Raw genomic sequence first — 15,229 nt, 5'->3', positions numbered from 1 at the left:
GTGTTGCTAACACATGAAAAACAGTGTGTTGTGCTAGAGACAAACCAGGCCTGATTTCAAAACGAAGACGCGTATGCATGTTTACATATGAACTTTTCCCAACAGCAATGTTCGCACATCCAGCTGACTGCGTATATAAAACCCATCTTCATTGCTCCGAAGACTGAGTGCATGATCACCTGCATCCACAACTCAGGTTAGAAATCAATGTTCATATCAAAACCGCACAAGCAGAAACTACAGTTATTTTGAACCCCCACCAAAAAGGTGGGCCTTAAATTACCAGCAACATCAAATCCTGGTTAAAGATTTATTTGAAAGAACCTCAGTTCACCTTCCTGTTGTGAAGATCGCATGAATAAACCATGAACCTCCTAACACAGAGACAGAAAGCATTAGTTTTTACTAAAATAAACTATGTGTTCAAAAACAAGAAAAAAATTGACTAACTGCAGCTGCTACCAGATCACGAAAGTGGTTTTAACTTTTGCTGTCATCAGCTGATGTGACTTGTTAATAATACTAAAACATACATAGAGCTAAAATTTTGCTCAGTAAATATTATTCCATAAGTGATTTTTCTTTCTATAAATACGACACTGGTTTGTACAATATCAGTGTCTAATTCCTAAAGACTTTACAGAATTATCTTCATTACAGTTCCAAATGACTAAAACAGTTAGCTAACTAAATTTCATGTAAAAGGTTTCTCTAATTTTGACTGTATATTTTTATTATTTTTCATTGTTTTGAATGGCTCTCTACTTTTTCGTAGCATAGATTTGGCTGTCCACCCACGCCATCAAGGTAACATTTCAGACTTTATGACTTCTTAAGCCTTCTCAGTTTTAACTTCCTGAGACCGTTTTCCACTTCTTTTTTTCTTTTTGGGATAAGCTGCTCTGAAGACACAGGCTGCAGTTCTAAACAAGATGATGGCATCACGGGCAATTCTTCAGTGGTTGTGCTTGGCTCATTTTGCCTTGTCTGCGCTATATTGTTCCTCACAGAAAGAGGCTGGGAGAGGTTTTTTCTCACAGTTATTGACGACTCATCAGACGCAGTCTTCTTCATGTCTTGTTTAGAAAACAGCCTGGAATTAAGTGGTATCTTCTCCTCCAGGAATGGACCTAAACAATCACCACTGCACTTACTTATTTCTGCATTGCCAGGAATGAAAGAAGTCCCTTCAGAGGATACTTTTCTGAAATGCCCAAACTTTTCTTCTGAACCACAGCTCTTTCCTTGCGCCCGTCTTTTGGTTACTTTCTGACTTTGTTTTGGACCTAGCAGTGCTGACTCGGAGCTCCAAGGAGGGTTCTCGCTTAGAAGACTCGACTTCAACCACTCCACAGAGGGAGGTTTTTGCTGGCTGCTAACACCATCAGGCTGCCTCTGATTAGCATAACTCTCCAGCTCTAAACCAGGAAGCTCCAAGTTGCACTCAGCTGTATTTATGCAGTCCTTTAGCGGTCCTGTACGCCCACATTTCACTTCAGATTGACGACTGAGAGAAGTTTGACAGTCATTCTTTATGTTCCCTGTCTGCGAGTCCACCGTGCCAAGACACACTTTCTTGGAGTCCTTGCTGATTTGAGGTTTGCTTGTGCTGCTTTTCCTTGGTTTTGTCCTCTTCACGCTGCAATAAAAAAAGGAATTTTGTTTTTAAATTAAAAAATAATCTTCACTGCCTCAATCTGCCCTTCTTACAAACTGAAACACCACTAGGGCAACTCTCTTTCTGGATGTGGAAAAACCCCTGTAGATCATCTTGACGAGCAGTTGTGCTTGTCTAGTGTGGATAAAATCAAGTGTTATCCATCTGATTTTCCACTGCACTAGGGGAACCCTATTCATTAATGACTAAGCCATGAAGAAGTTCACAGTCTATTCCAAGAGGCAGAACTCGATTCAATACAGATGGTAAAGGTCAACACGGCATAAGTATATTGAATTCTTTCCTAAACTGGTTACTAGATAAAATGTATTTCATAAGCGCTTGGATGATTTCAAACCATTCCCATATATTCACACACATAATGCATATCTAAAGCACAGAGGGGGCAGGCGGGGAGAGGCAGCGCATGCATCTTTGTGTGAGAGTTTCTAATCTCTATTTTAGAATGTTCCTCTGGAACTTTTCCCAGGACATTTCAAAGCATTACTTTAAAGTTAACCACTACTCATCTAGTATCAAGCCCATTCATCTGGGAAGGACTTAGGTAACACAAGTAGATGATATTCTAAAAGGAATCATACAGGAAAATGGGATCACAAGGGACCTGATGGAGTGTCAGCACATAAACACTCCTCAGCAGCATGCTACCTATGAATCTAGATTTCACATAGGCTGTAAAATGAACTTTATGCACAAGTACTGAAGCTGCCTAAAGATATTACTATAGATCATCTCATGCTGAGACTGCTTTCTGCTGCTGCTGAGCAGCTCCCAGGTTGGCAGATCTAACTCTTCAGAAAGAGGGCTCTTCCAAAATAGGTAGAGCTGGCATACCTCCAAATCTAGTCTCGTTTCTAAAGGCCACACAGATCAGACAGCATGGGTAAACAGAAAAGTTGCCAGGGCTGACAGCAAATCCCCGAGTCCGCAGCTGATTTAGGACTACTGGCAAGTTGCACAAGGAAGGATGGCATAGCTGAGGACCAGTAAAATGTTCAGCTGACCAACTAGCTTCCCTATCCACCACAGCAGGGACACTGTGACCAGAGATCCAAACTAGTATCATGGTACTCTGCAGCCTCTCAAATCAACACAAAAACGTATTTGCAAAGTGTTTTTCACCAGATTCAAACATCACGTTTATTTTGGCTCAGAGCTCCATTCAAAGAAAAAACACCCTGTTTTGATTCTGCCTAGCAATATGCACGATATCTATGTGGGTTGTAACAGCTTTTTTTCATGCTGTACAAAACAACAACGATCATTTTATGTGCTTATCCACACTAGAGTGGTAGTTTCTTAATAATTTAAAATAATATTTTGTAAAAGAGATTATATTATTTGAAATTTTATTAGAGAGGCTAGACTCTATTTACCCAAATTTTACCAGATTATAAATTTAACACCTCAGAAAGAATAGTGACATACATTTCTTTCAAGATGTCTTGCTTTATTTGTTCATTCAAACTAAGCTTAAGCTTCTTGTTCTCAGCAGATTCAGTAAAATATTCAGACGTTCCATTGCAAAGTTCTTCTTTCTGCTCCAAAAGAAAATACAGGTTTAAAACATGACACATCAAGCTATGATTATTCAACATAAAACTCCATTTCTAATACCAAGACTTACAGATGTTCTTTATTATTTTGATCTGAGCAGTCTAAGAGAAACAATTATTTTTAATCTTTTAATATTTGCGAGTCTAGTCAGTTCCCTCCCCTTTCAGACTCCCAATGAACATATTTCATATGCTAAAATATACCACAAACAAACAAGACTAATGTAAAGGACGTAGCTTTCCAAACTGTCTGAGGAAAGTGTTGGCAAATATTTGACATCTTTGTGGCTCAAACTGTGACAAATGCCAGGAATCTTTCTTGCAGACAGGAGCATGTTTGTCAGCTTTTTTTTTTTCTGAAGAGACTGACTGGCGCAGTGGTCTATACTCTTATTCTCAGAGGAATTCCCATAATCTTCCCTACTTACAAAAAAATATACAGAGTGTTATTTGCTCATTTAAGAAGGCAAGGGTTAAAACTTTTAATACGAACATTCGAACTCGCAGCTTGTAGCGGTTGGCTACTACAGGACAACGGGGGAATTCTTTCTGGTCTCAGCTAACAGCAGCATCATGTTTTTTATATAATACGAGATTGGGGCGAGAGGGAGGGAAGGAAAATGCTCTTTTTCTTCAAGCTGTGAGCATTTCCTTTCACAATGAAACTATCTCAATGAGAGAAGAGCCATTTGCTGACTTCACTATTAACTATCACATACTTCAAAAAAGTATTATCTCTGAGGCTATGGAGAGGAGAGAAAAAAATGTGGCCAAGTCAAGAAGAGGACAGGCTTTGTGTATCTCCTTTTCTTTGATAGCCTTTTTCTTCATCAGCCTGCATGATGCAGCTTCTGACTGGGGCACATCAAATGCAGGGAGCGCTTATTTCTACCGTTTCTCGCTGTGAAGCTAACACACTGGAGCCAGGCGGTACGAAAGAACTGAAGAAAGCAGAGAAAGACTGCGGAGGTGCAAGGCCAAAGCACGTACATGACCTCTTCCTGGAACACCCCCCACGAACGTGCCACTTACAGGGGCTTAAGCCCTGCCTGGTTTTATTTTTATTTCTATTGCTATTGCTATTTTAAAGGAGAGGGGGAAAACCTCACCACTCCTTCCAGAAGAATAAGCCAGTGAAAACAACTTCCTGTTTTCTAAGCAGAAAGAGGGTAGTCAGGCAAAGAAATAAAGCCATTTCAACAGTTTAAAAAACTACAGCTGTTTTGAGCTTTCATTTCAGAGGCAAATTACACAAACATGTTCATGTGTAATTGATAGATGCAAGAAGTTCTGTCCACTAATGGTGCAACACATGTGTTTCCACATGGGACATACATGCAGTGTGATTTCAACCTCAGAAATCAAGCCTAACTAGTTTAAGGTGAGGGATTAATTGCTGCTTCTATTCTTGTTAGAGGTACGGACTCCCCTAATTTGAGTAAATACATTTTCATATTTTGTGAATTATTAAAGAACAGAATAGTACTAAGATACTCAAAAGCTTTGCTGATTTTAACAGAAGGCAAAGACTCATAACTGTAGAGTCTGTAGAAACTACTCCAATTTCCAGTAACATTCTCTCAACTCAGACTGAAGGATCTTGCACAATCGTTCTGCAAAGCAGCCGGAGAGCACTCTTACTTAGCCAGAGAACAGGAGCACAAGCAGCAGTATTTGAACTGTCCTTGTTCTGCTTTATGGGAACTGCTAAGGCTAATTCTATTACATCTTCTTCAGTCCTCAGCTGAGGACATCAACACTGCAGGCTGACAGGATCACCAGATCGCTAAGGCAATTCTTGTAGGTGTGGTAAGCAACGGGTGAAAAGTAGCAGTTTGTGCAAAATCCAGAGGAGGACTGGGGACAGTTCCTGTCCACATGCACTCACTACTGCAGATAAGCAACAGACCTCAGTTCTAACTTGCATCTGATTATGAACAGTGCATGATCATTGCCTGGACTGTACCGTCATCCCAGGGTGTGAAGAGCAGACCCTGGAAAGAGGCAAAAATGACGAAGCCACGTCACTTGTGAGTTGAGTCAGAGTGGAGTTAATGGTCCAGAATTGAACAGCTAACACATTCCCTCACTCTGCCATCGTCAACCTTTTATTTTCATTTTCAAACAGCTTATCATATAAAGTAGTGACAGAAAAGGGTTAAGGAATTAAAAAGTTAAAAATCAAAATGATTTATATGTGAAACACTTCTGAACATGCCCTCTAAGTACAGTAGATTTTCCCCTTGGAACCACACCCTGTAAGTGCTGTATTTTGAGAGCTGAACAATTAACATAAGGCATATGAGTCAGTCTTTGAAAGACTCTGTGGGAACCAGAGAGCCTTTTGCTATTAGGAGTGATGTAAACTCCCTAAGGCTGGAATAAGTCCACAATAGAAGGCAGAGAGAGTCATAAATAACAACAATGGGCATTCCATATACTACTAAGACACTCAGCCATTATTGGTGATACTTCCTTTATTTTCTTTATTAGACTTAATAATTTTAGTTAATTAAAAAAAATAAAAAAACACTGTCTGTTTTGGGAATACTATTTATTTCCTATGGGAACTTCAGGACTTGTTAAAGAAAGAAAAAAAGCTAATCTGCTCTCATCCTGTCTGGTAATCCCAAATTCCTTTTAGGCAGTGAAATAATTAAAGAAAAATATTCCAGGCATAAAAAGGAGGACAGCAGAAGCAGACATCATATAAACAATGACACCATGACAGAGAAAAACGTCAAAGCACCGCCAGAGTTGTGACTTGACTCTGAAAGAGCTGCAGGGAGTGGGATTGCTGCTAACAAATTAAAGCCACATTTCTTGGCAAATTGTTAAAGGCAGACATATTTACATTTGTATAGAGACTGGGTGGGCACAAAAGATTAAAATGCTTCTTTAGCCCTTGAACTGCCAAGTTCTATTAGAAATATGTGCTCTTAAAATCCTAAGGAAAGCTCACTCCTTTATGTCACTAAAACTCAGCAAAGAAGGGCCTGCAGAAATGAAGCTTACAAAGTCTTACTGCCCTACCTGCTCATAATACTGGCCTCTCAAAACCTGATTTTAAGATCCTTAGTACTTATCCGAAGACATGTCTGGGAAAAAAATTCTACTAAGATCTACAGAGAAACATGACCATTAGGCACACAATATGCTTGTTTTAAGGCTTATCAAATTGAAAATTCATTCTTTTACTATCTTACTTAACTTACTGTCTCACTCAAAATGAAAAAGACACCCTCAGAAATATAAAAGTGGTGACTGCCATCTGCAGCTCTCTCCAGGACAGCTGGGTTCAGCAAAACAGCATTAATACCTGTAAAAGAACTGCTCATGAATGTGCACTTGTGAAGAATCCTTAAAACTCATTATCCTAAAGAAAAGTGAAAGGTTTGGCCTTTTCAGCCTGACAATAATACTCATACAAATATTGATTTTTTTTTATTATTTTTTTTTTCCCCCTCTTTTTTCTCCAGTCTAGGATTTGGGATGCTGGGCTGAAAGAAAAACTTCCGAAGTGAGCAGTGCTGCCCCCACTTTCCACCTCTCATTTGGTTCCATACTTTCTAGTTGTCTCTTACTATGCTCAGGGTAACAGTTGCACATATTTATGTACCAATAAAGTAACACTAAGGGATAATTAAATTTCATATCTGGTTAACAAAAAAACCTCACACACTATAAAAACCACACACTGTTTCTGAATTGCATTTATCAACGTGGCTCAACTTGCTCATCGAAAAATACTTAATAGAAAACATCAATGGGTCCAATCAATCAAATTTAGTATCAGAGTGCCATATGGGAGGGGACTCTCAATACAATAATGTAGATGAAGCACTGAAGCAAAGTATTATCCCAGGCACACACAAGTGAATAAAATTAAAGTTAGTAAAAGGAATCAGACAGAAACAGTTGTTTAGGGAAGCTTTATGTGAGCTTGCAACTGCATGATTTCTCTTAAAGTCACTCTAAGCAGCATCATGAGCTCAACCATCTCAGACAATCTTTAGGTCTCAGAACTGTTCTAACAGATGACTGGTAGATCAGAGAGGTCATGCAAGACACGCACATCCAATCTGATCAACAGAAAAGGGCTCCTAAAGCAAGTGAGGAGGCTTGTCAGTGAAGGATGAATCACCCTATCATCTAACCGATAGAAAATTGACAGAGATAGGACTTTGGGTCTAGTCTTCTGCCCTCTCCCATCCCACGTGAAGGAAAATCTTCCCACAATTCCACGATGCACATTTTTCACTGTTTCCAATGTAGTGACGCATCTGTCCTCGCAATTCCACTTATGAACTCTTATCACATCATAAAACATTCATAGAAGTTTTCCAAGTACAGAAATGGATATTATTCTCAAACTGAAACACAGTTCCTTGATTGGACTTGTGGAATATTGCTCTATATTTTAAAGTGAACTGTCCTCTTCTAAATGTCAATAAAATTCCAGTAAAAACATTAAGGATAATTCCATGTTACACATGGGAGTACCGATGTTTCATTTGAAATAGGCATTTTTAAGGAATACCAATGGTTTTAAAAAATACATTCTTCTCAAGATTGAAACGGGAGAAACAACCAGAGTAAAACTGCATCTCTCCAGTGAGAAGCAGAACTGTATAACCTACCCATGGCCTAGTACAGAAAGCAAAATCCAACTCCTGAATCAGTACAGTCTTCATTAGCTACTACCAAAACTCATTTTGATTTGACACCATGGATCTTAAGTTTTTGCTTGTCAAGAGTCCCTGTGGTTTGTACTATTTAGTCCAAGAGTCATCCCAATCTGTTACAAGCCCATGATACACATTCCACTTTCTCAAAATACAAGGTGTGAGCCCAGGTTTCTCACTCGATACATTAATCCTGCCAGTTCCAAACACTCCCAAGGTCCCCAAAACCTTCACTTCTGTGAGGAAAATGCCTGCTTTTGATGTCTTTTGTTTGGATTTTAATAATTTTTTACATATAGCAGGGATCTCAGACTATTCTGAATGTAGGAAATTCAGAGTTGTCTACATCCGCATTCGAACACTTGCTAGATAACAGAAAATAGAATAATTCCTAATAAGGTTTAAATGGCATAAAACAAACAAAATGGGATATTTAATAGAAAACCTAGTTTTCTTTTTGCAGGGGGGCCTTTAAAAAAATTGCTGCGTATCTGTAACAGACAGCAAGAACATACATAGCACTTTCCAAAGCCACAGAAGGTGATCCCGAACCAAACAATTTATTTACGACTGAGAAGCATGTGACATGCTGTGTGCATTTGCTTGAAGGCAAAAAGCGTTAGAATTAATGTTAAGTAATTGAGCTATTAATCATTCTGATTTTATATACTGATGCTACAAGACTCAGATTCTATCTTCAGAGAAAGTGTCCACTGATAAGAAACAGAGAAGGCAGTAACTTTGCAACCAAAATAGCTTCTCTCAATGACACTGAGGAAAAATGTAAGGCATATTAATGCTGAATTCTTTTTTTAAGAAAACCCGTGTTTTAAAAGCATGCATCTTTAGCTAGCCTTTCCCATCAATTTTAAGGTTCCCGCCTCCAGTAGTTATGAAAGAGGACATGCATGCAAGACACAAGTTTCACACTTTAAAGCCTTTTTTAATAAAAAAAGAAGATAGCAATTTTATGTAGAGCTTGACCCCTTTCCCCAGCTTACAAACCATGAGGGAAGGAATCTACTGCTCAGTTGTCACATGAGTATCTGGAAAAGCAAGGCACTCCTGTAATCCTGTACTACAGCTTTTAACAGCCTGACATGAGGATCCTCTATCTGCCTACCAAATCTAAATGGGTATCAGAGTCAACCAGTACAGATGTCTCAACATCTATCAGGAAAACTGAAGTAAACTTTGTATTTAGCCTTCCAGATATAGCATGGGTTATATGACAGGACAGAATACTACTTATAGAACATGATGTATACAACAATATGATTCATATCCTTAAAACTCCGTATCCTTAAAAAACCCCCAAAACATCCATTTTAAAACACAACTGTTCTCCTTGTACAATTACAATAGCATTTAACAATTATAGGAGATGTTGGAAAGAATAACTAATACTCTTGATCTTGCTGGTTATACAGAAGCAAAATACGTAAAATAGTCAGAACTGCAGAGCCCAGGAGATAATTACCACTCCACAATTTAGTCAATGTCTTCGCTTGGTTTCCAAAACAAACACCGCCACCTCCAAAGCGCCCAAGATTTGAGCTCACACTGGAGATCTGTCCCTCCGAATACTTTCAAATAATTTCAAACTGTTCAAAAATCCTTCTGTGAACTTTACCATCATATATTTCAACTTACTGTTCAGTCAAGTTATGAAATTCCTATTAGTCATAATAGATTAATGCCGAAGGCTGAGGAACGGATTGCTTTTTAAAACAATTAAAAATAAATCTGTCAAATATTCTTTGCCCAACAGGAATATTGAGAACTATTATCAAAAACTGAAGTAATTTAAACCTTTTAAAGTCCTAGAGTCATCAAAGTCTCACAGATGCACAGCAGCTAAATAAAATCTTTAGCTGACTGTAGCTTTAAACATTATCACTGCCAGCCTTCAACCCTGCACCTTTGCTGGAGGTGCCCGTCCTCTCAAAGTCTGCAGAAAGAACATCATTCAGTGCAAAGTCCAGAATCTTAGCTCAAATCTGCATTAACCACCAGCGTAAGCTGTGACAGCAAGAGAGTGAGAGGGGAGAGGAAAATGAGGGAGGTGAAAGGATGATGACAGATGATAATATCTTAAATAACCACAAGGCTTTGACAAATGAGATCTTGTGAATGCTGCTAAGTAGTCACATTTAAATCAACTGGAGCACTCATATAAGAAGCAACTACCAAAATCAGTAAAAGATTACTCAATTTGTCCCTACTTTTTGAAGATTGCTTCATGTGGAAATCATCTTATGTGCTCAATCATTCATACTGCAGTCACAGGATCTTTTGTATTTCTGCTATCCTTCATCTGGATTTTGCACAACCAGAGGTACACAATCTTTTATTGAAGATGTACTCAACTTACTTACTGACTTTAAGACGATTTAAGTGTTACTTTTTATTTAATTCCATATATAGTCTAATATTCTGTCTACTTTTCAGATAAACAACACTACAGAACAAAGATTTTCAAATTAGTTCCTTGTAGCACTATCTTGGCCTTTCTCCAGAGATCATACAGGTAATTCACTCAGTGGTATGCATGAACACTGTAATTGCTCTTTTCAGTAAAAATACTGTGCATTTATCAACAGATGATTTTCATTTACAGTCCTAACTCCCCTCCACCCAGCTTTCTCTGAAATTCTCCACAGCCTTCTCCAGTCTTGACTAATTGAAATAATTGTGTCAGATTTCATTTCATCATTTGTCCACTTCTCTGGATCATTAATATAACAAACAGCAGAAGGCTATTAGATTTTTGCCATGTAGAAATTAAATTGGTCGGTTTGTAAGCTCCAAGAAGAAACTCAGGCAAGTTCAGACAAATCTGACTGAGGCAATTCACAGCATTAACTGCTCTCAGGTATCCTCCCTCCCCTCTTGCAGGAGGTTCCTACCCCCACTGCAGAGTTGGCAGAAGGGAGCACACACACTCCCCCCCAGCTGCTCCCACCCTCAATTCAAGGCACTTGCTAAAAAACTGGGAAAGTTTGGTTTGCCTGAATCCACAAGACTGCGATACACAGCAAGATGAGCTGCGGGCACACAGCCGTTTTGGCAAACTCTGCTATAGGAGCGCTGATCTCCACGGAGAAGAGGCAGACAGCTGGAACAAAAGGGAATATTGTAAAACTGCTGTAGCTTTCTTCTTTATGACCAAGTCAAAGATGTTACTATCATTACTTTGTGATGTAGTTTCTCAGAGAGAGCACTCTTATGCTTCAAGCTAATTTAAAGCTATGCTGACATTGAAATGGAAATCTCACCCTTACCAAACACACGGTCCTGCCAAGTCTCTGTATCAACACTAGCATTTATGCAGCCACGCAGGGAGAGTCTGACTGAAGTGATCGAGCTTAAGGCTATCCCCGTAAACAACAAAAAACACTCAAAAACAAAAGACCCCCTTATTTTCAGAGGGATCAATGAATTAACCCAGGCTGCCCACACACGCCAGTACTGACAGACACTGAGGACAAAAATGTATGGCTAAGAGAAGGGAAAAGGGACGAGGCACTGCACATTTCTTTAGCGTCAGTCTTGTATCAGCTTGAGCAGAATACAAACGATGAGTAAAAAAAAAAGTGACAGAAGCCTGAAGTGACAGAAGTGAAAACACGCCAAAGAAAAAAAAGCAGTTCTTCACCTGTTCCACTATGTGGTATTTGGACAGGGTTCAGTAGCCTGCCGTTTCCCCCTCTTTACCTTTTTGAAAAAAAAAAAAGTGAACCCTGTTCATACAGTTACCAAACTAGAGCTTAATACTAAGCTGTTTTCCTCTAGCTATGTTTCCTATAATGACTGAAAAGATTATATCTGAAAACACAGGAAAACTAGATTTTATGAGATTTAAAAAAGGATAATGAAATTCAAAATCATCAACAAGACAAGTATTACAACAAATGTAACGTTAACACATGTTTTGGACGTCTCTTCCAAACCAGGGTAACTATCAGCTGCTACCTAAAGGGGTGGTCCTGCTCTCTTCATCAAATCCCAGCTGTGTGTTCCTGCAACGTTTTTTGCGTCACAATTGGCAACTGTGTGGGTACAGGATGAGTTGGTTCAGTGAACTGACATGACGGAAAATTAATCCTCCAATTAAAAAAAGAGAAGCTTCACAAATAAATAATTTTCTGCTGGATCAAGTCAATGAACTAATTCATTCTTGACTGAAGAATCACTTGGTCCATTGTAATTAGAAAGGAAAGGAATATGTAGCTGGAATTAGAGGGGAAGTGGACTGACCTTTCCAGTAGTAGCCCACCATTACAGCAGTTTAACTGTGATATTTTTTTATATATACATATATACACACATATATATATACACGCATACATACACATACGCACACAGTTCCACGCCAAGATCAGCACTTACACAGTGTGAATTGTGCAACCGTATTTCACAGTGTTTCCTTATTCCTCTACCCACTCTGATATCACTTAACAATAAAATAGTCTTTAAAGTATTTAAGATAACTAAATTCCATATAAAGTCTTCTACTAATCTTTACAAATTGCTGCTATCTGAAAAAAAGTTTTCATTTTTATTTCCAATGGACACACTATTCTAGCAGTATATACTCTATTGTTAAAAGTCTCCTGTTAATTACATCTAAGTGTACATGTTTTCATAAAAGAACCAGAAGCCTCTTCCCAGCATAATCAAAACGCAAGCAAATCATGTCATTTATGCTCTTCGGAGTTTTAAGACAGAGAATTCTCTAATGTACCTGAGGTATGTTACAATGACACAATTTATAATCAGACACATATGAAGACAAAATACCTCGCTTTTATTTCCCTGTTGGGGATTTAGAAAGCACTGGGCAGATCTTTAGCACACCTCTTCTTCTTGCATTGCTATGTGGGTTTTTTGTTTGTCTGTTTTTCCAAGCAGAATATTACTCTTAAAAAAGAATCTTTATTTTTGTATAATATTTTCTGTAACTTAACAAGGCTCAGTGGAAACCCTGAGTTCCTTTTAATTGAGACAGGATCTCCTACTCACCTTCTTTTCTGGTTTCACATGACCAGTAATTTCAAGTTTCCACTTTAATATCATCATTAACTTGACCACCTTCATGCTTTCCCTACAACTGCTTTCTCTCATAGATTCTAGTATAAAGCCAATGTGGTTATCAATGAATACTCCATTGTTAGCACATTTTCAAACGCCCGCAAGTCTCCAATAAGCCTTACACCCATTTCCATTTCCACTGTTTCTTCAGATAACCCATTTCCAATTTTCCACTTTAGTTGCCGACATAATAATAATCAAGAAAATGTCGTCATTGACAAAGATGACTAATCTCTCCAGAGCTCTTACATATTTCCCTGAGTTTCCTCTTTTGCCATGTTCCCAAAACTGTCACTTTTTTCAAGATAAAACTATTCAAGATTACAAACATAGTTTGGCAAAACAGGAGACAATAGTTTTATGTTTAAACTTAGCATTAATCAGCCAGGCTATTCTTCCATCTTTTCCTTAAGACTTCCAATTTGCTTATGTATTTTCAATAACTTGCTGTATTGTTTCTTTAATAAAGATTTCCCTTATTCCAAAATGATTATTACTGCCTTCAGCCTGATTATTAGATATGACCACAGAAATGCCCATTTCTAAATAAGTTATAGAAAATAACATATCAATAGATTTGCTTCTATTTTATTTCAGCTCTAATCCTTAGAAGTGCTCTCAAATCTTTTATTAGTTTATACTTGTAGCTGATGTGACAGACACTGCCTAATCCACCTTTTCCTTGGTCTTACAAGATGCACCACAGAAGGCTTCATATTGCTTCTCCCAGCAATTGATGCTAAGATTTGTGCTTGTGAATATCCCAAAAGCAATCTAATTATGATCTCTCCTGAGACATAGGACATTAGAATTTAATTTCATATCTGGCTACACCCCTTGAAACTCTTGGTTTAAGCACAGTCTATTCGAGGCACACCACAGCCTAAAAGGTGGCGAAAAGATAAAAGAATAAAGTGCTAAGATCAGTGAAGAAAGAGAGAGTTGCAGTGAGTAAAAGAAATGTCTATCAGGCTGACATATAAACTGGTTCCAAGTAATGAGAAAGCAGGGCATTGAGACTGATTTGTCTTGACAGAGCTCAGGAATGAAAGCTTGACCCATAAACCAGCATAAAGGCGGTTTAAAAAAAGAAAAAAAACACTGTTAAGTATTGACTAAGTCAATCGCAGTGACATTCAGCAACACTGAAAAATGACAAAGTCTTCATTAACATATACCCAACTACTTTTATAAAACACAGACAGGCCCTCAAAACCAAGGGTGTGAGCTGATTAAACATTTAAAAGAACACACATGCAACACTATGAAATTATTCAAACCCAAACAACTAGAGAGGAAAACAAAACATATGCCTCATTTTTATCCCATGACAGAATACACTGGAGTATATCAACAGAAAGGTCTTCTGGGTGGTCTTTTGTAGTCTAGTTTAGAGTTCAAGCATGCTCACTGCTGAATTGCATAGAGAAAAGTACACACACAAAGTGCAGATCCTTAGCCTTTACTTCTGGAGTGCCAAAAACTTTAAATTACCTCTCAGTGGCAATCAAACACTCCCCCAGTTTGGCAAAGTACTGAACTGGAGTATATGACAAATTTGGTACTAATGTGCTGTAGAAATTCCAGATCAATGAAACAGTCTGGAGTGGACCCTTTCAGTTAGAGTGGTAAGAATTAGAAAGATACTCCAAAACATTTGCAGAGAGTCTGTTCACCTCTTGGTAGTTCTTCAGGTCAGGGAAGATGGCTTAGGGATAACTATCTTACTCTCTCCTACCACCATACTATATTGCCTGTCCCAGAAAGTTCTATACACAGGTATTGCATCTGTAAGTAAGCGAACTCCCAAGACTTTATTATTGATTAGGTTATGATTCCATTAAGAGATTTTTTTTTTTTAAACATAAAAGTGTTTAAACTCCCATTTTAAACAAGGAGTTTCCATAGATCCAGATCAAATCTTGAAACAGTCAAGCTAAAGTCCGTAACATTATATTTTTCATTTGCCTTCTCCTTACTAGGCAGAACCATGTGAAAGAAACTAAAAACTTCTCATCTTATATTTTATGGAAGGATTAAAAATACCAAGTGAGGGAACCGGATCTCTCATAAGAGATATTTAAGCAAGAAAAAAAAAAAAAAAATTTCTAAGTCAAAATGCATAGAGAGGATTTTCTACTTAAAGCATCTGAGTAGTTTTCAAGACAATACTGAGAAAGGAGTAATTTTCAAAGTAGCAAAGTACTTCTAAAGCA

General features: G+C 38.1%; 1 protein-coding gene across 3 annotated transcripts in view; it reads right to left on the bottom strand.

Annotated features, from left to right (window-relative positions):
• Positions 1–789: 789 nt before the first annotated feature.
• Positions 790–15,229, bottom strand: part of SLX4IP (SLX4 interacting protein) — a 78,055-nt gene continuing 63,615 nt past the window's right edge. For all 3 annotated transcript variants that reach the window (XM_086460823.1, XM_086460822.1, XM_086460824.1), the window contains 2 exons: positions 3,107–3,216; positions 790–1,639 (listed from right to left, as the gene is read on the bottom strand). In XM_086460823.1, the coding sequence (XP_086316949.1) occupies positions 823–1,639; positions 3,107–3,216 (927 nt within the window). In that variant the 3' untranslated portion in view covers positions 790–822. The remainder of the gene's footprint in view (positions 1,640–3,106; positions 3,217–15,229) is intronic.

This window comes from Leptosomus discolor, chromosome 2 (assembly GCF_034619465.1).
Source record: "Leptosomus discolor isolate bLepDis1 chromosome 2, bLepDis1.hap2, whole genome shotgun sequence".
NCBI classification, from domain to species: Eukaryota; Metazoa; Chordata; class Aves; order Leptosomiformes; family Leptosomidae; genus Leptosomus; species Leptosomus discolor.
Note: the sequence above shows the minus strand (reverse complement) of the source record. Positions and strands in the feature narration are given on the sequence as shown.